The sequence below is a fragment of the Rattus norvegicus genome, chromosome 15, assembly GCF_021556685.1.
Source record: "Rattus norvegicus strain SHRSP/BbbUtx chromosome 15, alternate assembly SHRSP_T2T, whole genome shotgun sequence".
NCBI classification, from domain to species: Eukaryota; Metazoa; Chordata; class Mammalia; order Rodentia; family Muridae; genus Rattus; species Rattus norvegicus.
Genome location: NC_141548.1, coordinates 43,411,138 through 43,434,043, shown reverse-complemented (window position 1 = coordinate 43,434,043; position 22,906 = coordinate 43,411,138). Strand labels below are relative to the sequence as shown.

At 44.6% G+C, this 22,906-nt stretch overlaps 1 protein-coding gene across 3 annotated transcripts in view; it reads left to right on the top strand.

The window, feature by feature from the left end:
• Positions 1-293: 293 nt before the first annotated feature.
• Elp3 (elongator acetyltransferase complex subunit 3) overlaps positions 294-22,906 on the top strand; it is a 61,969-nt gene continuing 39,356 nt past the window's right edge. The window contains 7 exon segments of one of the 3 annotated variants that reach the window (NM_001427748.1): positions 294-454; positions 3,748-3,847; positions 8,347-8,485; positions 10,731-10,801; positions 11,472-11,535; positions 13,161-13,229; positions 17,112-17,266. In NM_001427748.1, the coding sequence (NP_001414677.1) occupies positions 379-454; positions 3,748-3,847; positions 8,347-8,485; positions 10,731-10,801; positions 11,472-11,535; positions 13,161-13,229; positions 17,112-17,266 (674 nt within the window). In that variant the 5' untranslated portion in view covers positions 294-378. 3 annotated transcript variants of the gene reach the window in all.

Below are 22,906 nucleotides of genomic sequence, written 5' to 3'. Positions count from 1 at the left end.
TGGCCCAGCCTTTCTTGCAGAAGTTGTCAAAGTCTAGGCTTTTGCTTAAGGAACTCTGGTTACATTCCACTCTCATCCCAGCTTCTCAGAGCAGCTTCTTTAGATAAACTGTCCTGTCGCTACTAGCCAGAGCCAGCTTTCTGGTCCCCAAGAATTCTCCATGGTCCCACAAAATCACAGTGCGCATCCCCTTCCCAGTCTAGGAGAGCTGAGAGCCGCCACCTAAACAGGGCGGGGCTCCAAGCTCCGCCTTCTGGGGAGAGCTTTACGGTACAGTGCTGTGTTTTCACGACAGTCGCGGCGTGCTTTACGGCTGCCAAGTTTCTCCGCCGTCTGAACCTCGATAACGAGGTGCCACCCTACTACGCCAGCGCAGAGATGAAGCAAAAGAGGAAAGGTGCAAAAAACGCGGGACAAGGGCACAAGGGAGGCGGTGGATGCTCTGAGATCACAGGTTGAAGCTTTACTTTTCCACGGAAATCTGATGCCTGGTCCGGGCCCGCACGACCTGGGGTCGGGAGGCCTCCCTTCTTTATCTATGTGCTTTGTAAAACAGCCCCTTTCTCTCTTCCCCTTTGGAAGAGACTACTTGGTGTCTTTTGTGTAGATGGGTAAATGGTAGCATTATTCCAAGAGGGGTCTCAGAGGAGATAAGGTGGTGAGTTGCAGCTTAATTTGTAGTAACTTATTGGACGTGTTTATTTAGGTTGTTTTTAAATCTTAAAGTAGGAGTGCAGTTTGTGCAACAGCTTTACGTGAACTTACTCCCATTTATTTTACCTCCGGAGTAGCCTGGAGCAATTCTGTACAGGTTTTTTTTTTTCTTTTTCTCTTTTTCAACAGAATGAAGTCGGTTTTTTGGAAAAATGGTATTTGCAATAGATTCCTTTCTTAATTCAGTACTGTCCTTGAGCAGTTGATCTGATAATAATGCTGTTGGTTAAACCGTCTTCCCTCCTTTTGACACATGGTCTCATGAGGCCCAGGCTGGCTTTGAACTCATTTGAGAATAACCTTGATCTTCTGTCTCCATAGTCAGGAGTGCCGGCAGAAAACACAATTATTAAATCGCATACCGCCTTTTCCAACGGTCATCTATACCACTGCACCATTGGATATTTCCCTGGCCAGATTCCCCACATACATGGTGCCCCAGCCTTGTGATAAGTAGCTGGCTCCCTCCATTCTCTCACTTCTACCCTCCTTAGACCAGATTGTACCAGGAAATCTCAAATTCTGTATGTTATATATAAAGACCTGCCCTTTGACTCTCGTGCTGAATAGTTTATGTCAACTTGACACAAGCTAAAGTCATTTGAGAGGAGGGAACCTAAATTAAGAAAATGCTGGCATAAGATCAGGCTGTAGACCAGCCTGTAGGGTATTTTCTTAATTAATGATCAATGTGGGAGGGCCCAGCCCATTGTGGATGGGGCTACTGTACTGGCTGGTTTTGTGTGTCAACTTGACACAAGCTGTAGTTGTCGCAGAAAAAGGAGCCTCTCTTCAGAAAATGCCTCTATGAGACCCAGCTGTAAGGCTTTTTCTCAACTAGTGATCAAAGGGGGAGGACCCAGCCCATTGTGGGTGGTGCCATCCCTGGGCTGGTAGTCCTGGGTACTATAGGAGAGCAAGCTGAGCAAGCCAGTAAGTAACATCCCTTAATGGCCTCTGCATCAGCTCCTGCTTCCTGACCTGCTTGAGTTCCAGTCCTGACTTCCTTTGGTGATGAACAGCAATGTGGAAGTGTAAGCTGAATAAACCCTTTCCTCCCAAAAAAAAAAAAAAAATGCTGTTGGTTGTCAGAATAACAGCTGGGTATTGAGCCTTTGCTGGTCATTTTGAAGACATGTTGTCATTTCACGCTTGGAAAGGCTGAGGCTTGGTTAACTTTTCCAGCCTTAAGTTTATACTTAGTGTGTGTAACTGACTGGTCGTGGTGTGCCTGTGATGCCTGGAAGCATCAAATGAAAATTCAGTGTGGTTGGTCACTACTCTTGGCCCTAACTGGAATTGCCTTTGTAGACATGCTCTATGTTCTTGTCACATCAAGCACAACATGCACTAGATTAGTTTGATCTTACCTTACTATAACGTGTTCCCTCTTAGGCTGGCAATCAGCAAGCCCCAGCAATCGCATCATAATCCCATGCTGTGTCCTCCATGGCCCCCACTTCATGGGCACGAATGTGGTGGCTACGCCTAGCTTTGAACATGGAGGCAGGGATTTGAACCGAAGTCTTTTTGTGTGTAGATCTGGCTTTCATTTAGCATCTAAATTGATTGTATCTTTTTTTAATTTTCTGACACATTTGTTATATTGAAAATCTTTCTTTTTTTTTTTTTTTTTTTAAAAAATCCTACTTTGGCATTTTAAGTTGCAGAGTTGAGAATGTATAATTCTACTGTTACTGTTAATGCCTTTACCTAGTGGTCAGTGTGCTATCTTCTCACTGAACTCTGTTCAGGCAGCCTGTGGTTAGTTAGACAGATCTCCTTTCACCAGAATAAGTAGTTCTCATGCCTAGCCTTGTTCCGTCCTGTTGTTCCCTTGTTCACACCCTGCCCTATCTTTAATGATGTTTATTCTATCTCCTCTATTAAACACTTCTTACTAGTTTGCTCCTGTATAACTCAAGTAATATTTCAAATCTTTACTTTTGTCAGCTAAGCCTCTTACTCTCTAAATGAAGTCTTATGCAGAAGTCTTTTATGTAGAAAGATGAAAGCAGAGTTACAGTGGTTTTAGCACACACACACACACACACACACACATATGGGGATTTATGAATATGCAAGTAGACAGGGTGCTGACTCATCTTTTGTGCTCACCCCATACCCCAAGTTCACCTCTGTTCATGGCCTTTGAGGCACCTTTGTAGAACTGAGAATGCTGGGGTAGCATTTAGTCTCTTGATTGTCCATGGACGTCTCTCTCATTGTTTGGTATGAAATAGCTTTGCCTCATGAAGTCAGTGGAGTACACAGTGTACAATATGGTGAAAAGACCTGGATTTGAGAGCTAACTCTGCCGTTTATGATGACATCTGACCTTGCTTTGATCCAGTTCTACATGTATAAAATAGGACGGCAGTACCAACTCTACAGTGACATTGCGAGTTTTTTTTTTTGTTTGTTTGTTTGGTTTTTTTTTTTGTTCTTTTTTTTCGGAGCTGGGGACCGAACCCAGGGCCTTGCGCTTCCTAGGCAAGCTCTCTACCACTGAGCTAAATTCCCAACCCCACATTGCGAGTTTCAAATGGGACTAAATGAAAGGTCCCTGTGACTCCCATGGCCTTATCCACACTTCTATGATGACTATGTTTTCACACCAGCAGGCAGGAGGCATGTGTGTTGCCATCACCCAAGCTAACACAGCACACCACTGTTGTCAGCTGGTAAAAGATGGGTTCCCCTGACCCTTGATGAAAAGAGCTGAGATTTTTCTGGTCGGATGGGTGCCCATGCTTGGGTGAGTCATTTGTGATCAACAGTAGGATGGTGTGGCAATCACAGCAGCATCTCCTGTGTCTGACCATGAAAGGGGACTGCCAAGACAGGGTCATGCAAGTCAACATATGGTATCTTAGAAATGCAGCTAGATCCTTAGATAGGTCAGACCACACTTATGTATGTGCAAATGCACGCGCGTGCACACACACACACACACACACACACACACACACACACACAAATGTTTAAAGAGCTGAGTGGTGAGACTTCTGATGTTGAAGTGTATCTTTGCAGGGGATCTCAGCCCGGCTGAGCTGATGATGCTGACTATAGGAGACGTGATCAAGCAGCTGGTTGAAGCTCATGAACAAGGCAAGGACGTCGATCTAAATAAGTAAGTGGATCTATAAAAGGGCAATCTTGCAGTTGTGTTCTTAAGTAAGGGCTTGTCTGTCTGTCTGTCTGATATGGTTTCATTTTGTATCCCAAGCTGGCCTCCAACTGAAGACATTCCTAAGCCTCCCACGTACTGGAATTTCTGCCATGCCCCACTGTGCCTGGCAGTAGAGCTGTTCTGTGAACTGTTTTCTGTGTAGTGGTTAAGAATTGTAGTTTTCTGCCTTGTCCTGTCCGATACTTCATGTTAGTACAATTATGCTAACTCTAATTGCCTCCGGCCTTAATTAGCACTTTCAGTATCTCAGGCTCTGTCAAGAGTGCACTGCAGGGGGTTGGGGATTTAGCTCAGTGGTAGAGCACTTGCCTAGGAAGCACAAGGCTCTGGGTTCGGTCCCCAGCTCCGAAAAAAAGACCAAAAAAAAAAAAAAAAAAAAAGAGTGCACTGCAGGAAACAGATGAGTTAATCTTTTCAGAAACTGAACGAAAGTGTCCTAGTTAGGGTTACTACTCTGATGAAACACTAAAGCAACTTGGGGAGGAAAGGGTTTATTTCTGTTTAGACTTCCAGGTAACAGTCTGTCATAGACAGAAGTCAGAGCAGGAACCCAAACAGGGAAGGAACCTAGAGGCAGGAGCTGATGCGGAGGCAATGGAAGAGCACTGCATGCTCCATGTGGCTTGCTCAGCCTACCTTCTGACAGAACCTAGGGTCACCAGCCCAGGGATGGCACCACACAGGATGTCCTAGGGTCACCAGCCCAGGGATGGCACCACACAGGACGTGGGCCATTAAGAAAATGCCCTACAGGCTTGTTTACCGCCTTATCTCATGGAGGCGTTTTCTCTCTTGAGGTCTTCCTCTGCTCCAATACTTACAGTTTGTGTCTAATTGACATAAAACTAGCCTGCACAACTGACCCCTTGTCAACTGTACACACAAACACAACACTTTTCAGTTAGAACCTTTTTTTTTTTCTCATTTATTCTCAACAGGGCACATTAATATTAACATCACAATATAAAACAAATAACTTTAAAGTCCTGTAGTCTTTATAATTCAAACAGGTTAATTAGAGTACAGTCTCTTTAAAATATCCAGTCTCTTAAAACTCCAAAATTCCTTTTAAGAGTTCACAGTCTCTCAACTGTGGGCTTCTGTAAAAATGAAAATTGAGTTAAATGCTTTCTTATTTCAAGAAGGAAGAACCAGAGCACAGTCACAGTCTGAACAAAGCAAAACCAAACTCCTACAGTTTAAATAATTAAATGTCCAATGTCCAATGTCGTTGGGGATTTAGCTCAGTGGTAGAACGCTTGCCTAGGAAGCGCAAGGTCCTGGGTTCGGTCCCCAGCTCCAAAAAAAAAAAAAAAAAATGTCCAATGTTTGGGATTTACTCACAATTATCTGAGCTCCTCCAAGATGCTTGGGCCTCTTTTCCAGCTCTGCCCTCTCCAGTACACACAGGTCTAGGTTCTTACTGGCCCCACTCCACAGCTGCTGGTGTTTTTTGCAGTCATTGGCATCTCCAAAATGTTGGAGCTAGGCTGGACTTTCACCAGTAGCCTCGCCTGGGCTCTCTTCATGGCGAAGCTTCATCTTCTCTGCACGACCCCTTCAATCATGGGATTTCCATTGCTATTCTTGGTGCACCTTCTCCAATGGCCTCTCTTGACCTCTGTCATGGTTTGAATATGCTTGGCCCGGGGAGTGGCACTATTTGAAAGTGTGGCCTTGTTGGAGTAGGTGTGTCACTGTGGGCATGGGCTTTAGGACCCTCACCCTAGCTGCCTGGAAGCCAGTATTCTGCTAGTAGCCTTCAGATGAAGATATAGAACTCTCAGCTCCTGTATCATACCTGCCTGGATGCTGCCTGGTTCCCAACTTGATAATAATGGACTGAACCTCTGGACCTGTAAGCCAGCCCCAACTGAATGATGTCCTTTATTAGACTTGCCTTGGTCATGGTGTCTGTTCACAGCAGTAAAACCCTAACTAAGACAGCCTCTTACAGTGCCAAGCCTCAGTTGCTCTCCATGATGCCTCCATGGCTTCAAAACCAGTTCTTCTTTCGAGACAGATGACTAGGTTTGGCTGCCAGCACAAGGTACAACCTTGACCACCTCAAAAGACAGCTTGCATATGGTAATCTGAGGAAATTATCCCCAGAAGATTTCACCTCAGTAATGTTGGCCTCTTTCTAATCACAGCTATTTCTCTAGCTGATCAGACACCACAGATTTATCATACAAATGGGCCTGGTAGGGTCTTTGCTTCCCCTGAAATTTCACAAGCCAGGTCTCCTTCATCTGCACCGCTTTCAACACTCTGACCTTTTAAGCTTTCACAGAACATCCCGTTGGCTCAATGGCTTTTCTTGGCCAAAGTTCCAAAGCCTTTCCACAGTCCTCCCCAAAGCAACATGGACAGATCGGTCACAGAAATACTCCATGATTCTGGTACCAGCTTCTCTTACTTTGGGTTTCTGTAGCTATGATGAAATGCCATGACAGCTTATTGAGGAAAGGGTTTACTTTGTCTTGCAATTCTCAGGTTACACTCCCATCACTGAAGGAAGCCAGGGCAGAAGCATAAAGCAGGAACCTGGAGGCGGGAGTTGTTGTCTTGGAGAGGTGTGGCTTACTAGCTTGCTCCCCATGTTTTGCTCTTCCTGCTTTCTTCTAGAACCCAGGACCATCAGCCTAGGTGTGACCCAGCTCACAATGAGCTGGGCCCTTCCACATCAACCATTAATTAAGAAAATGCCCTATAGGCTTGCCTATAGACCCAGAGTATGGAGGCAGTTTCTCAGCTGGGGTTCCCTCCTCCCACAGGACTCTAGTTTGTGTCAAATTGACATAAAACTATTCAGCACAAGGGTCTGACAAGATGGTCAAGTGGGTAAAAGTGTAGTGGATGGAGAAAACCAACTCTCAAAGGTGTCCTCTGATCTCTATTTACACTGCTACAGTGGCACCTGCCCACATATTTAACAAGAAACAGTAATGGGTAGGTACTGGTGGTCTCTCCTAACACATGGGTGGTCTGAGAAGTAGAGAGGCTAAGTAAGTCTCCAGGGAGTGTAGACATGGCAGAGTGAGGGTTCTCCTGTCCCCTTGGAAGCACCTCTCTGCCAGGAGCACTCTGGTGCCCTTATTCTAATCAGAGCCGTCTCTACTGCAGGACCTCTTCCACACGTTCATGGTCACACTAGTCTGTTACAGCCTGTGTGAGTGGTCACTCATCTGTTCCTTATTTCTTAACTGTATTTGCTCTTTATATATGTTCAGGGAGGGAGAGAGAGACAGAGAGACAGAGAGACAGAGAGAAAGAGAATATCTCCTCACTGTGTCATGTAGTCTACATAGTCATGACCTCTTATAGACCAAGTTCTGTTTCTTAAGATGCCTCTACCCAACCTTCCCTTTTGTAAAACATTTGTAAAGGAGTGAGTGTGTCAGCAATTGTTCTTTTGGCTGTGAGAGTATTGTATAGCTTTTCCTACAGTGTCTTACAGTGTCATCGCTGTGACTGGACTGTATGTCTGAGACTAAGTGCTCTTCTGCATCTGCCTTCCCTAATAATTTCCCTAGCATGTGTTCACAGAAGTCCTTTCTGCATTCTGGAAGCATTGCTTACATGTGTGTATTTGGGGAAAGGGGGGCGCCATAGCCATGACACAGGGCATGAAAGGACTACTAACACCTGACATGCTACATGCATGGGTGCTGAATAGCCTGTGCGTGCTGGCTATTCAGTTAGCATTTGTTGAGAACAATGTGAGCAACTCACAGATACTTCTGGGTGGGCTAATTATTAGACACTGATCAGTAGGATTTGGCTAGTGGGCATAGAGAAAGAAAGCTGTTCAAATCTTAGAGAAAATTAAAGGAATAATCTGGGCATGGTGGCGCATACCTGTAATCTCAGCATTCAGGGGTGGAGATAGGAGGATTCTATCTGTACAGAAGGTAGAAATGGGAGTGGGGTTTAGGAATTAAAGTCATTATTCAAGTAGTACTCTTGGGGCTACAGATAGTGTTAAAATTGGGAGGCAACATGATGTTTTGTTAAGTGGATTCTACTATTTGTATCCTGGTTTTTGATTGATTGTTGTGGCTTTTGTATAGAATTTTCTGTAAGAAAGTAGTTCTCAATCAGGGTTATTCCTTCCCAGGAGACAGGTGGCAATGTCTAGTCAGCCTTCCGCACAGTCCCAAATGTCAGTAACGAGGCTGAGAGGGGTAAGGGCAGAGCAGTTCTTTAGGATGGAAGCTCAGTTGCAGTTTGGAATGAGACCCTCACTGTGCCATCATCCTGGCCCCACAGCCCTGGTTTACTTCCTGGTGTTTAGGGTTAAGAACAGCAAGATGCTTACTAGCAGATTTAGTCCTTTATTTCCTAGTATTCACAGATTGTTAGGCCTCTCTTGTCACCTGGCGAAGGGGTAGAGGGGCGGGAGATAATAATGATAGTGCTAAATGCTTTGCTTTCAGGCTGAAAACCAAAACAGCTTCCAAGTATGGCCTGTCGTCCCAGCCTCGCCTGGTGGATATCATTGCTGCAGTCCCTCCTCACTATCGAAAGATCTTGATTCCCAAGCTAAAGGCAAAGCCCATCAGGACTGCCAGTGGGGTGAGTGATTGAACTGGTGAGATGTTGATACAGGTAGTGAGACAGTGGCGGAGGACTCGGACTCCTAAAGTCCTACAGTCATGCTGTGTGCTTGAGTGACGGAGGTGTGCCTACGAAGCTGAGAGGTGCACCAGCTAGATACTTAAAGGGATACATGGTTTCGTACAGTCTTTATAGATCGAGGCCTGGTCACTTACAATATGACAAGTCCATTGACTGTCTTATGTGGAGCTTCCAGTTGGCACTTCTGAAAGACATACAACGATGGATGCAGGGTAGTTTTATATGTGCTGATGGGGGAGCAAATCTCCTGATAAGGAGCACTGTGGGTGTTCAGAGACTGGCGCCCTCAGCAAAAGGAAGAAGTAAAGAGCCATCAGAAAGCTTTCCTGACCTGTGAGTGGCTCATGATCAGGGAGGATCTGGCTCAGAGGGTGCTGGGAGCAAGAAAAGACTAGGAAGGGGGGTTGGGGGAGGAAGGGCAGGAAGGGCACAGCTTGTGCAGACAGAAAGTGCAACAGACTGGCAACAGTTCATTTGGCTAATGATTCTTTTGAGACAGACTCATTGTGTAGGCCCCACTGGCCTTGAACTCGCACTGTCTCAGCTTCCTGCATGCTGAGTTCATTTGAAAAAACTAGGGATCAGCTTATAAACAACCATGTGCAGCTGGCAGAGAAGCCAAACAGCAGGGAGCTATTTCAGGTGCCTGCAGAGTGGTGGTATGAGCAGAATAGACTTTCAGAAAGTTATTCTAGATACGGCATGCTCAGTAGTTTAGAAGCATAGAGGCCATGTTGTACACTCTTGTTCTGAGCTCTCTGATGCATTGAGGGGAATGAATTGGGGTTGAGGCTCTGAGAACCAAAGACTGAGTGAGAGACCAGGGGAAATGGGCGGGATCAGGATCCTTTGGGAAAGGGGTTCCAGAACTGAAATCTGTGTTCCTGGTGTGATATAGCATATTTGCTCTGCTCTCTGGATCAGGATGTAACATTTCTAGAGCTTGGCTGGCTCTCCCAGGGGCCTGACCCGCTGGATTCTGATCCTTGTGGACAGTTGAACCTCACAACTTTTACACACATTGTGCGCTAAGCCTGATACACATACATTGTTAACAGGTATTTTCACCACATAAAACCTTAAAAAGCAAAAATAGGAATCTAACATGTGCACCTGGTGTCATCTAGTCACTACCTGCTATTGCAATAATGTCTCAGTTCAGAGTCACTGCTCACCGGGTGCCACAGCTCCTCAAACCACACTTTCCTTCATTTCTTTACCTTCACACTGAAAGGTGTCCATTGTTTTTCAGTTTGGTTTAACAATGCTTCTGTATTTGTTATATTTCTTTGGTTCTCTACACACGTGTGTAGTTACATGAACACATTTCCATCTGGTTTGTGATGTATCTGTTGGCAACTATTTGGAAAACAGGAGCCCAGTTTCTTCAGCCCTGGCTTCATCTGGTTTTCTCTGTCTACATGCCCTCTGTCTACAACTTCCTCTCTGTCCATAAGAAACCCAGCTTATGTTAGGCTTAGTGTGGCTCTGTCTGGCCACCTACCTCCCATGTCACTATCTTGCAGCTTTGATATCTCTGCTGCCAGCCCTGTTGTCAAGCAGGCACCTTCCCCACCCTGCCTGGACTGTCAGTTCTCTAGAGTTTACACATAAACTCTGAATCAGTCTGGCCCTGACTTCCAGCTTCCTGCTGTAGATGTTGAAATCTAGGGTGTCTGTAGAATTTAAGTAAGAATGATTAGGTTTATTTATGATGTCATATAAAGTGATCTTTATAGGCTATTTTAGCAAAATATTTAGAGAATAAAAATTATGATGACCTTAAAAGTTAATTCCCACGGCTGGGCTTGTAGCTTGGAGGTAGGGTGCTCAAGCCCCTGGGTGCAGGGTCAGTAGTAATAGTTCCTTATTTCATACTTGCTGTAGAACTGAGTACAAAACTCATGCACTTCACAGAAACACTTTATTAGCAGTAAAAAAAAGTACGGCTTCATGAAGTGGCTTCATCTGTGTCTTGAGGGAGATAGATACTCAGGTTTCATCTCAGATGGCATCAGCCTGCCCCTTCAGTACCTTGAAAACCTTTATGTACCTTTATGTGCCCTTCAGTATCCATATGTCCCACTCCAATTGCTTTCCTCTTCTTCCTCTTAGGGGTAACCACCCTAAAATATTGATTAATTTTTCAATGATAGCTTTTAAACTAATCTTTCTTTTGTAGATTGCTGTTGTGGCTGTGATGTGCAAACCCCACAGATGTCCACACATCAGTTTTACAGGGAATATATGTGTGTAAGTATGGTTTTGATAAGTCAGCATATGTGTGTTTCACTTAGACTAGTAAGTGGATTCCCGGATGCCTTGGTCAGTACAGGCTAATGATAGTTAAAACTTTGACTGAAAGATACAGAGCTCAGCCTCTGGTGGGGCATTCCGGCTTGTCCAGCTTGTTGAAACTGAACGGATAGTGCTGTGGGTCTGAAATACTTATAGGATTGGGACATCTTGGGACGGTAGACACCTGATACCGCAGTAAATTAAATCTCCTTCAATTCCAGCATTAAATTCAAAATTAATTCAGACCAGAAAGATATCTAAAACTTTAAAGTTGTTCCTATAAATAGCCATTGGGTTTCTCTAACTGAGGAATTGGGAAGAAAGAGTTCATGGGTGCAAATGTGTGTCGGAGGCAGGAGGATTGAATGGGAGGAAACTTTCCTGGGGAAAGCCTAGTCCTGGGGAAGCATCGAGTCACCCAGGCCGGACAGCTGGGCTCCCATGTCAGGCCTGAAAAAGATGTGACTGCAGTGTCCTGGACATGAGTGTTGTCACCTTCCCTCACTGAGCTGTCTTGTTTGCTTGTTGGTGAACAACCCTGCGAGGTCAACTGCGGTTTGAATTATAGCAGGGTTTCCTGTTGGACTGAGCTTTCATCTGCCCTTCCCGTTCTGTCGTTGTCCAGATACTGCCCTGGAGGACCTGACTCAGATTTTGAGTACTCAACCCAGTCTTACACGGGCTATGAGGTAAAGCCTTGACTTGGTCCTGACAGAGTGCTGTGGTCCAGAGTGTGGCGTGTAGTTTGGGCTATTTTTTTTCATGACTAGGAAAGCTTTTGCCAAATATTTGCACTGTGCCTTCGAGTGCTGCGTATGTGCCAAGTCACAGGAGAAGTGCTGACTTGCACATCTCTTTTTTTTTTTTTTTTAAAGTCTTTTTTTTTAAATTTATTTATTCTTTTATGAGTACACCATAGCTGTCTTCAGATACACCAGAAGAGGGCATCAGATCCCATTACAGATGGTTGTGAGCCACCATGTGGTTGCTGGGACTTGAACTCAGGACCTCTGGAAGAGCAGTCAGTGCTCTTAACCGCTGAGCCATTTCTCCAGCCCCGACTTGCACATCTCTTAACTGTTACCTCCAACCACTGTCCCAAACAGTTTGCAACCCCAAGCCGCTCATCTGTGTTTGGAAGGTAGATGCTATAACTCTCTCTGTATTACCGTGAGGAATCTGAGGCATCGAGCCTCAAACAGCTGACAGGGAGATAAAATTAGCAAGCAGCCACTCGTGCATTCCATGGTTCCGATTTTTTACTCTTGTTTTTCGTTTTTACATTTTAAATGATGTGGCAAAATACTATTTTGCTCTTGCCTAATATGTACATATATGTGTGTATATATATGTGTGTGTATGTGTATACGTATGTATGTGTATGTATGTGGTCTTTTCCTAGACATGTCTCATTATAACTCAGATCAGCGTCAACCTTTTGATAGTCTTCCTGTCTCACGTGGAAAGCACAAGGGTTATAGGTGTTTAGGTTTGACCACTGGGAATTGGATAGTCTGTCAGAGAGCTCATCCCTGGAGAACACTGATTCTCCCTGTCTCAGCACCATTGATTGGCTGGAGCTCATGGTCTAGGTTCAGGGCCTTAGGAAATGCCCATCCGTGTTGGCATGTCAGCTGGTGGGTCATTGTGCAGATCTGTTTATACAGTCATTTGTTGAGATCATGTGAGTGTCCTATCCCGGTCGTGTCTAGAAGACACTGCCTGGTCCTCTGCCCACTTTCCCTGAGCCATAGGTGTAGCGGCTGTGCTGTAGCTGTATCAGTTAGGCATCCCACTGTCACTTAATCTTTGTATTCTGAACAGCTGCGGATCACCATCTTAGTCTCCAGCTTCTGGGAAAAGAACCTTTTGTGCTAGGGAACTACACCATCATCACTGGAGAGTGTTCTGCTGTATGACAGTGGCATCAAGATCAATCACTGAGCCTTTAGAAAACATGTATTGTTAAAGGCCTCGTGCAAAGAACATTCTGCTACATGACTCTGTGTGTGTGTGTGTGTGTGTGTGTGTGTGTGTGTGTGTGTGTGTGTGCGCGCGCGCGCGTGTGTGCCCGGGTGCCCATCTGTATGTGCACACTGCACTTTGGGTTCTTCACATTTCCACAGCAGGAGAACATGATGCCCTGCTATTGAGGCAAGCTCAGTGTGGGCAGGGAGTAGCCAGATGCTCTGAGACTAGAAAGTGGGACATGAGGTGTGGTTTTAGTCTTAAACCCTTAACATAGCCCTTCACTACTTTGCATTTTTTTTAATTTTATATAACTGTTACATAACATTTTCTCCTGTTTACTTAGCCAACTTCCATGCGAGCTATCCGTGCTAGATACGACCCTTATCTGCAGACAAGACACCGGATAGAGCAGGTAAAGAAGCTTTGTAAATTGTTTTCTGTGCTTCAAAGGTGGTGCAGTTGCTTAATTTGGAGTCATTGTGAAGTACGATAGAAAGGGCGAGGTTTGTGCTCTTCTGAAGGAGAGACTTAAATCGGCGTGCCGTGCATGGTCAGACTTATGCTGCTTAGAGACTGTTGTGTCCTCTCCCTTCGATGGAAGTCATGTATGAAAGTGTGTAAAAGTTCTTTTACAGCTGGCAAGGGGCTGAGCTTCCAAAGCCAGATCAAGAAGCGTGACACTGTGCTCAGGGGGCAGGGAATTTAGAGTGACTTTAGCAGCTGACCGAGGATTGCGGACTTGTTCTGCATCGTGAGTGTGGTGGTGCGTAACTCCATCAAAACTCCCCAGTTGTGTCTTAAAGGGGTGGATTTTATGGCATAAATATTAGACATTAACATAGCTGGTTAAAAACTAGTACTGAACAGGTGACCTTGAACTCTCAAGGAGTCTAAACATGACTTTGCAAGTGCTAAAATGTAAGCTTGTTGTAGTAATCGACATAGTAAGACAAATAGAAGGTCTAAAATGGGAGGGAATGTGCAGTACACACTTCTGGGCCTGTGTGGCAGTTCATTATTAACACCACCCAGCTCTAATGATGCAAGCACAGTGGGGAGAGTCAGCAGTCAGAGGACCCCACACAGGGAGCCCACGGAGCTTAGGAAAACATGTTCTGTGATGGTTTCTATGTGCTGGGGCCAGGGAGTAGCACTGTTAGAAGGTGTGGCCTTGTTGGAGGAGGTGGGCTTTAAGACCACTGTGGGCGTGGGCTTTAAGACCCTCATCCTAGCTGCCTGGGAGCCAGTCTTCCACTAGCAGCCTTCATATTGAAGATGTAGAACTCTTAGCTCCTCCCACATCATGCCTGCCTGGATGCTGCCACGCTCCCCACTTGATGATAATGGACTGAACCTCTGAATCTGAAAGCCAGCCCCAATTAAATGTTGTCCTTTGTGAGACTTGCCTTGGTCGGGCCTATCACAGCAATACTCCAGTCCCTGTACCAAGCATATACAAACCATCACAAGTTCTAAACTGATTTTGACTTTGATTTTGTTTTTCAGGCATGGTACTCTACTCATTTAAGATGTATATTAGTCAGGCTTCTTTAGAGAAACAGAACTTATAGAATGAATGAATGAAAAAAGTACACATACACACACACACACACACATATAGATAGAGAGAGAGAGAGAGAGAGAGAGAGAGAGAGAGAGAGAGAGAAAGGGAATTTATTAGAATGGCTTATAGGTTGTGGTTCAATTAATCCAACAATCACTGCCCATGAATGGAAGGTCTAAGAGTCCAGTAATTGTTCAGTCCATGTGGCTGGATACCTCAGCTGGTCTTCAGTATACTCTGGAATCCCCAAGAAGTAGGCTCTAATGTCAGTGAAGGAATAGACTTAGCAGTGAAGAGGGAGGGGCAAGCAGATGAAGAGAGAGACTGCTTCCTTCTGGTATGTCCTTAGTATAGGTTTCCCTTAGAAGTCATGGCCCAGAGTAAAGATCTGGAGGATGAGGGGGGCTGGGGGGTGGGGGGGTGTCAAGCTTTGGCAGGACAAAGGGCTTCTCCTCCCATTGATCCCCAACAAGGCCATCCTCTGCTACATATGCAGCTGGAGCCATGGGTGTGTCCATGTGTTGGATGGTGGTTTAGTCCCTGGGAGCTTGGTATTGTTGTTCTTATGGGCTTGCAAGCTCCTTCAGCTCCTTCAACCGTTTCTATAACTCCTCCACTGGGGACCCCGTTCACAGTTCAGTGGTTGGCTGTGAGCATTTGGCTCTGTATTTGTCATGCTCTGGCAGAGCCTCTCAGGAGACAGCTATATCAGGCTCCTGTCAGTTTGCACTTCTTGGCATCAGCAATATTGTCTGGGTTTGGTGACTGTATGTATATGGCAGTCTCTGGATGGCCTTTTCCTTCAGTCTCTGCTCCAGATCTTGTCTCCATATCCCCTCCTATGAATATTTTTGTTCCCCCTTTTAAGAAGGACTGAAGCATCTGTACTTTGGTAGTCCTTCTTCTTGAGCTTCATGTGGTCTGTGGATTGTATCTTGGGTAATTCGAGCTTTTGGGGTAATATCCACTTATCAGTGAGTGCATACCATGTTTGTGTTTTTGTGTTTGGGTTACCTCACTCAGGATGATATTTTCTAGTTCCATCCATTTGCCTGTAAATTTCATGAAGTCATTGTTTTTAACAGCTGAGTAATATTCCATTGTGTAGATGTACCACATTTTCTGTATCCATTCCTCTGTTGAAGGGCATCTGGGTTCTTTCCAGCTTCTGGCTATTATAAATAAGGCTACTATGAACATAGTGGAGCATGTGTCTTTGTTATATGTTGGAGCATCTTTTGGGTATATGCCCAGGTGTGGTATAGCTGGGTCCTCAGGTAGTACTGTGTCCAATTTTCTAAGGAACCTCCAGACTGATTTCCAGAGTGGTTGTACCAGCTTGCAATCCCATCAACAATGGAGGAGTGTTCCTCTTTTTCCATATCCTCAACAGCATCTGCTGTCACCTGAGTTTTTTAACCTTAGCCATTCTGATTGGTGTGATGTGGAATCTCAGATTGTTTTGATTTGGATTTTGCTGATGACTAAGGATGTTGAACATTTCTTTAGGTGCTTCTTGGCCATTCGATATTCCTCAGTTGAGAATTTTTTATTTAGCTCTGTACCCCATTTTTTAATAGGGTTATATACTTTAGATTATTTAATTTAAAAAAAAATCTCTCACAGGTGTGCCTAGCTATTTGGATTTTAGTTTCAGTTGTCATCAGGTTGACAACCAAGAATAACCATCACATGAGAAAAACTGTTTTTAACAGAGTATGAAATATTTTATTCACTAAAAATGTTTAAAGATCCTAGGTTTAGCTATTAGGATAGTCACATACGGTAACAGTTCTTTTCTGAGTAAGTGCAGTAGAGTCATCTGGGGAACTTAGTGATACAGTGACACGGGGATCCCCACCTCTTCAGGTGGGGTGGAGTTTGGCTTGGAGTCCTAGCAGTTTTTATAGATGCTGCCAGAATGAGTCCGATGTTCCCCCTTGTATGCATCCATAGGCAGAGACGTAACCCTGTAGTATTGATGGGTAGCCCTACACATTCTCACTCAGATGCACAGACATAGAGTAGCAGCTCCTGCAATTTGCTACTTATAGAAACACCTATTTTTAAAGGTCTATATGGGTATTCATTAAATAGTATATTCTAGTTCATATTTGATCCTAGCTTCTTCATGCTTACAATACAGCAAGAAATTTTAAAACTTGGATCCTGGCTTATTGTAGTTGGCACAGTGCCATTCTGCCCTGTGGTAGAAGAGATGGGGTATTTCATTTTGAGATAGTCAGTTACAAACTTGAGTCTTCTAGAAGGAGTTCGAGGGCCTGTGCCCACAGTCAGCTTTAAATTGCATCTTGAAGGCTCAGGCTAGTGTTTGTCTTTCTCCCTGTACATGAAGTCCAGGTTATATTTCAGTCACAATTGTGTCTTTATGTGTAGTAAATATTTGCAGTATTTGATACTACATTATGTTGATTTCTTTTTATTACATTCTGTGTTACCTGTTTTATATGTCTTAAATTCTTCCTGTTGTTAAATTGCTACTCAGCTGTCAGCATTGGTCTTGCTTCTGATTTAGTTTTAATTCTTAATCTCCCATCTTATTTGAGCAAGAATTATTTTTCTTTTAGACATTTCTTTTTTAAATGCTCAGAATTAGCAAAGTGTGTTTTACGGCATTTCATTTATAAACTGTGCTGGAGAGACTATGAAATGAAATCGGGAGTTCTGTAGCCCTGGAGCAGTGCTCTGATGGATGTGTGCTTCTTCCAGCTAAAGCAGCTTGGCCACAGTGTGGATAAGGTGGAGTTCATCGTGATGGGCGGAACGTTCATGGCCCTTCCGGAGGAATACAGAGATTATTTTATCCGAAATTTACACGATGCTTTATCAGGACATACTTCAAACAATATTTACGAGGCAATCAAGTAAGAAGCCCTATTTCTCACTCTGCGAAGCCATTACCTGTCTGTTCACCCTCCTACAGCCGCCCATGGTGATTTGATTTGTTCTGTGTATATATTCTGAATTTCTCATACTTTCTTTTTTTGTGGGAAAAAATTATTTTCATTGAGCTAATCCTTTAACAAAAAAAAAAAAAAAGTGTGGTTCGTTGTCAAAGTCACGTTTTCATAGACTGACTTGTCCATAGATCTTTCCAGACACAGGCTGATTGAGCTGTCCAAACTCAAACTAGTTTAGATTGGCCTATTTGAGTTTCAGTCTACCCACAAAGGACAGGCTATCCATTCATCCATCCGCCTTCCTTCCTTCTTTCTTTTTTTTAATTTATTAGTGGAGGAGAGAGAAGGGAGAGGGAGAGAACAGCACCTATCACGTGTACCTGTGGAGATCAGAGGACACATTTTGGGAGGCTTCTTTCCACTGTGAGGTGCAGGGATTGAACCCAGCCCAGGACTGCGTGGTTTTTGTCAGAAGCATCTCACTGCTATAGGAAACATTGAGGCAAATGACTATTGCTTAAGCATTCATTTATTAAATAATTGATCCTTGACTATCAAGTATTTGCTCTTCAAGAATGGTCCTTGTTTTAGTCTGTTTCCACTGCAAGAACAGAATACCCCATCCTGGGTAATTTGAAATGAACAGCTGTCTGGTGTTTGTGGAGGTTGGGAAGTTCAGTATCATGGGTTCAGCATTTGCAAGAGCCTCTGTCATAACCTCATGGGGCATGACCAGAGGGTGAAGCACAAGGGGGCCTGCCTCACTTTCATAACAACATTGTTCCACTCCTGAGGACAGAGACCTCTGCCTGCTCACCTCTCAAAGTTACTACTCAGCACTACTACATTGTGAGTTTTCACATGGAGCCTGAAGGAGCAGACAGCACACCCCGTGATCGTACACTCATTCTGAATTCCCATTGATAAAGAAGAAGATGCCTGAGCTTTGTTAGCGAGGGCGTCACACTTTAGCCGGAGAGTGCTGAGCTTTCATATAAAAAAAGTCTTAAAATATGCTTGTTTTCAGGAATTTGAGGATACCTGGGCAGCTACTACTTATGCACATTTTTAATTATTATTTACAGTCCCACTAGTGTCTTAGTCACTGTTCTGTTGCTGTGAAGAAACACCATGAGCAAGGCAACTCCTATGAAAGAAAGCATTTAATTGGTGCCTTGTTTATAGTTTCAGAGGCTTTGTGTGTTATCAACATGGCAGAGAGCTTACCAGCATGTTGCGGTGCTATGGAGAAGTAGTAGAGAGCTACATCCTGATCCACAAGCACAGAGAGAGACTGGCCCTGGCATGCTCACCCCCAGTGACACCCTTCCTCCAACAAGGCACCTCCTAAACCTTTCTAATCCTTTAAAGGAGTTCAACTCTGTTGACCAAACATTTGGGATATAAATGCCCGTGGGAGCTCTTCTTATTCAAACACTGTGCTGTCTATGCAGTTACAGGTCCTGGGCACAACTGTTTGTGTCTTTCTGGCACTGTCCTTTCGTAGTTAAGTGTCTTACAGTAAAAGCTATGATTTGAAAGGACTGATGTGACAGAGGTTGTTGTAGGAAGAGGAGTCTGAGACTTCTGCGGAGGGCAGAATAAGGGTGCAAGAAACAACACAGCTCACGCTTTCCACAGGCCATTGGGTTACACTCCAGTGACCAAGGGCACATCCTCAGGTGATGCTGAAAGGCTGAACGTGGGCCAGATGGTGTGCCCTTTCAAAGGAGCTGAATTCGTGTGAAATGCAGAAGTAGATTGTTTCTAGCCCAGTGGGTGGTGGTCGATCCTCATTGACAGGTGAGAGCATTTGACTGCCTCTGACAGCAGGCTAGAGTCTTATAGGAGGGAATGTGAGAGGCCTGTGAGCGTCCTCCTCACTGTGGCTCAGGCAAGGGTGCTGGCACAGGTGTGGAGAACAGGCTGGTTAGGGGAAGGAAGGCCAAGCATGACACCTGAGGAGTTGGGTGGGAATATCATATGCTAAGACAGAAAAGCCATGGGGAAGTTAAGGTTTGAGGGAGGAAATTTGGGTTTGTTATGTTTCAAGTGTCCATGATTCGTGTAGAGATGACTGGTAGGGTGCAAAACCCGAAGTCTTGGCTATAGGTACACAATGGCGATTTTCAATCATAGGCGACATTCACAGCCCCATGGATGGATAAATTATCTAGTGGGAGAATTTTTCGTCTCCTAGGTATGCTCAGGCAAAAAGCAATGTTCAGAATTTTACCATAGGTTCCATTATGTGTATGTCTCTCCATGACTGTCTGTGTGTCGTGGTCATTATTGGCCAAGGTTAGCACTGAGGAAGAAGAGCTGGGAGTAAAGGAGGCCTACATTTGCTGTGTGCACAGTGATTCACCACACACAGTAAGCCTTTGATTGTACGGTCAAATCACCTGTCTGACATAATGAGGCTCCAAGGCCAGAGAGGTAAAGCAGCTTGCCTAGACTTAACAAATAGTTGTTGGCAGAGTGGGAATAGAGACCCAGGCAATGTTCAGAGCCTGAGCTTTGCTACAATGCTAGAAATGGCTAGGTGTAAAAGAGTGAATGTGTATGTGCGTGCGTGCATGCGTGCGTGCGTGCATACGTGCTCACGCACATCTGCACCTGTGAACCATCAGAATGTTGAAAGACATCTAGTCTCTTTCTGACACCTTAGCACTGTCAGACTTTGGCCTCTCTTTTCTGAAGGAGGAGGAGAATGTCATGCATCTGATTACACGGTGGGTGAAATAGTTCCTCTTATACGTTTATGTGGTGATAAGTAGATCAGGTCTGGAATAAACCTGAGTGCAGTTTCATACCTCAGCTGAAACCTGAGTAAACACTGGACTGGACTTTGAGCAGTCAGTCTATAGCATCAAAGACAACCAGGGATGACCTTGGTAGGGTTACCTCCTGGAGCTGAGGTCATGCCTCTCTATTTGTCTAAAGATATTTCCTAAATTTAAATAAATGTCCGGAGTAGCCTGAGGAGCTGCAGAAAGGACTTATCCTCTGGAACAACATGTGGCGAGCAAATACTTTTGTTTGACTGATAAATGACAGGTAAATTACCTCTGTTCCTGAATCTAGACTTAGGAGGTGTGTCTTGTCCCCACAGGGACCTCGGTGACCAGAAAAGATGGCATCTATTTTTACTGTTCATTCAAAACCCTGATCATTCTTGAGTATGAGTCATGCTTAGTAAAGCCCCAAAGTTTCAAGAGGAGAAATGATGTGACCCAACTCACTCATGAGTCAAATTATACCTTAGATAAAGTATGATTTGGGGGAAGTACCCTTCATTACAGCTCCAAGATGTAATGGCAGCAGCAACTCAGGGTTCCCAGATGACCTCCTTCACCTCTAAAACTCCTAGCACTGTTGTCTTCAATACCATTGAATCCCACTTAAGAATGAGCTTGAGGTTGTCCTCTGCTCACTCACCTGCAGGCATGCACAACGCACACCAGTTGTAAACGTGGCTGGGTTATCCGTGCCGTGTACCTGTAATCCCAGCTTTTCTGCTGTAGAGATAGAGAAGGGTCACGTGGAAGCTTAAGGGCCAGCTAGCCTAGTGTGTGTGGCTCAGCAGCACAGGTTAGAGGGCCTTTGCCTTACACAAGTGCCATCACATACACATGTTCATACACGCACAATAACAAATTTAAAAATAAGTAAAAGACTGTAAAATAATTTAGGTAAATAAATCTTCCCAAGCTTATGTACATATAGACCCCTCTTCTCAACACAGGTTTCATATGTTGAAGGTGTGTGTGTGTTTACACATGTGGAGTTCAGCTATAGCTATCTTCAGCATACCTCCTCTATAAGTTTGCTCTGAGCTTTTCCATGTAGGGTTTGAGTCCTGGGCCTCTGTGGAGCAGGCTGGATGAGCATATGGAGAGTTTCTGTGGTACGGCTTTGTCATCAGTCCAAGTGCCCGCAGTCTTGCTGCAGTTCTGGTGCCCCATAGTATTTGACCATAAGTCATCTATTTTTGTTAGAACTTACTCTATTCAGATCACGATGTCTTTGCCCAAAAAAGTCCCCAAGGGAAGAAAGTCTCTACTGCAGATGTCTGGCCAGGGCCAGCATGGGCTTGTTTCTGTTCTTTGCCTCAAGAGGGCACTCTGCTTTTAGTTTAAGAATGGTTCCTCTGACTTGAGTCTTCATTGCAGCAAATTTCCTGAGTGGCTCTTAGGAAGTAATAAAAGTGGAGGGGGCCACCACAACATGGTGCTCCACTCTGCAGCCCGCTCGGCTGCTGTCGCTGCTGTCGGTCTCCCTGTCTCTGTACTTTGTGAGGCAGTGTGAAAAATGCCGCTTTGTGAGCTTTCGTTTGCTTTGTTGAGGTAAATTCTTTGTACGGCTCCCTATAATAAAGTGTTCAGGGGAAATTTTATGTCATTTGAAGTAGCAGTTTCTGAACTAAACTAGAAACAAAATGATTTTTCAGATGTTAGCATCGTTGTGAATTAAAGAACAGCCCAGGAAAACTGGTTTTGGTCTGATGTGTTCTTTTCAGAGCCTGTAGGCAGCCTTTCCTGTCTGTTACCTTGTGAGAGGATGTTTGGAAAATAGATGTTTTGCAGAAGAGCCACCTACTCTGATGGAAGCTGGTTCACTGCAGAGCCTGGCAGGTGTCACCTCCCCACTCAGCTGTGGCACTGAAACCTATTTGCTCAGGATGGTAGGATGTCTGTTTGTCAAGGGGCCATTTTAAACTAGGCCAACATCTTGAGGTAGCAGGTGAGCCACCATTGTTGAAGGTTAAACATCCTTTAGGGCCACACTTTAATTAGTTCATCTGTCCTTTCTTGGTCTTCCTGTGTCTAACCCAAGTGATTAAAGGTTTGGTTTGTTGTTCGGTGCCCAGCTCCGAAAAAAAGAAAAAAAAAAAAAAAGAAAAAGAAAAAAAGGTTTGGTTTGTTTTTACTTACAAGTTTAGGACTAGATTTTAAACCAGTGTGAGCCTGGTTATTATTTGTGGCCTGTTGATAGCAGGAAGTCTGAAATCTTTGCAGACAGAAAGTGAAGGAACAGGAGGCTGCTCAAGGACAGCACAGGCCTGCCACTGTGAAGGCTGTTGAAGGAAGCCAGTACTGATCACTCAGCCCATCAGCCAGACGGAGCCTTTTCAGGTCTCCAGAGAGCACCAATTACCAATGACTGTCATCCCATAAAACCACCACTTTGGAGAAAGACCACAGTGGGATCTGAGTCACCCATTCACCAGAGTGCGACTGTTGCCAGATAACTCAGAGCAAGCTCTTAATGGAGTTTTATTCCTTTTTAATCAGCTCTGCCCAGAAGCAGTTTTATATTCAGTGTTCCTTGGCTGTTTTCACAAGGTACAATTTAAAAGGGTAGTTACCCATCCAGGAGGCATGAGTCACACTTTTCCCTGTGGAATTTTAAACTCATTTCCATGTCCTGTCGTCCCCTCCCCCCCATCACTGGCTGTAAATTTCCTGTGTCCTTACACATCTTGGGAAAGCTAGGACGCAAGGCAATGCTGGGTACCAAACCCCAAAGTGAATTCCTGTTCTCGCCTAGGCTGTGAAGGAAGCAAAAAGCAGCCTCCAGAGGTCTGGAAGCAACTGGCAG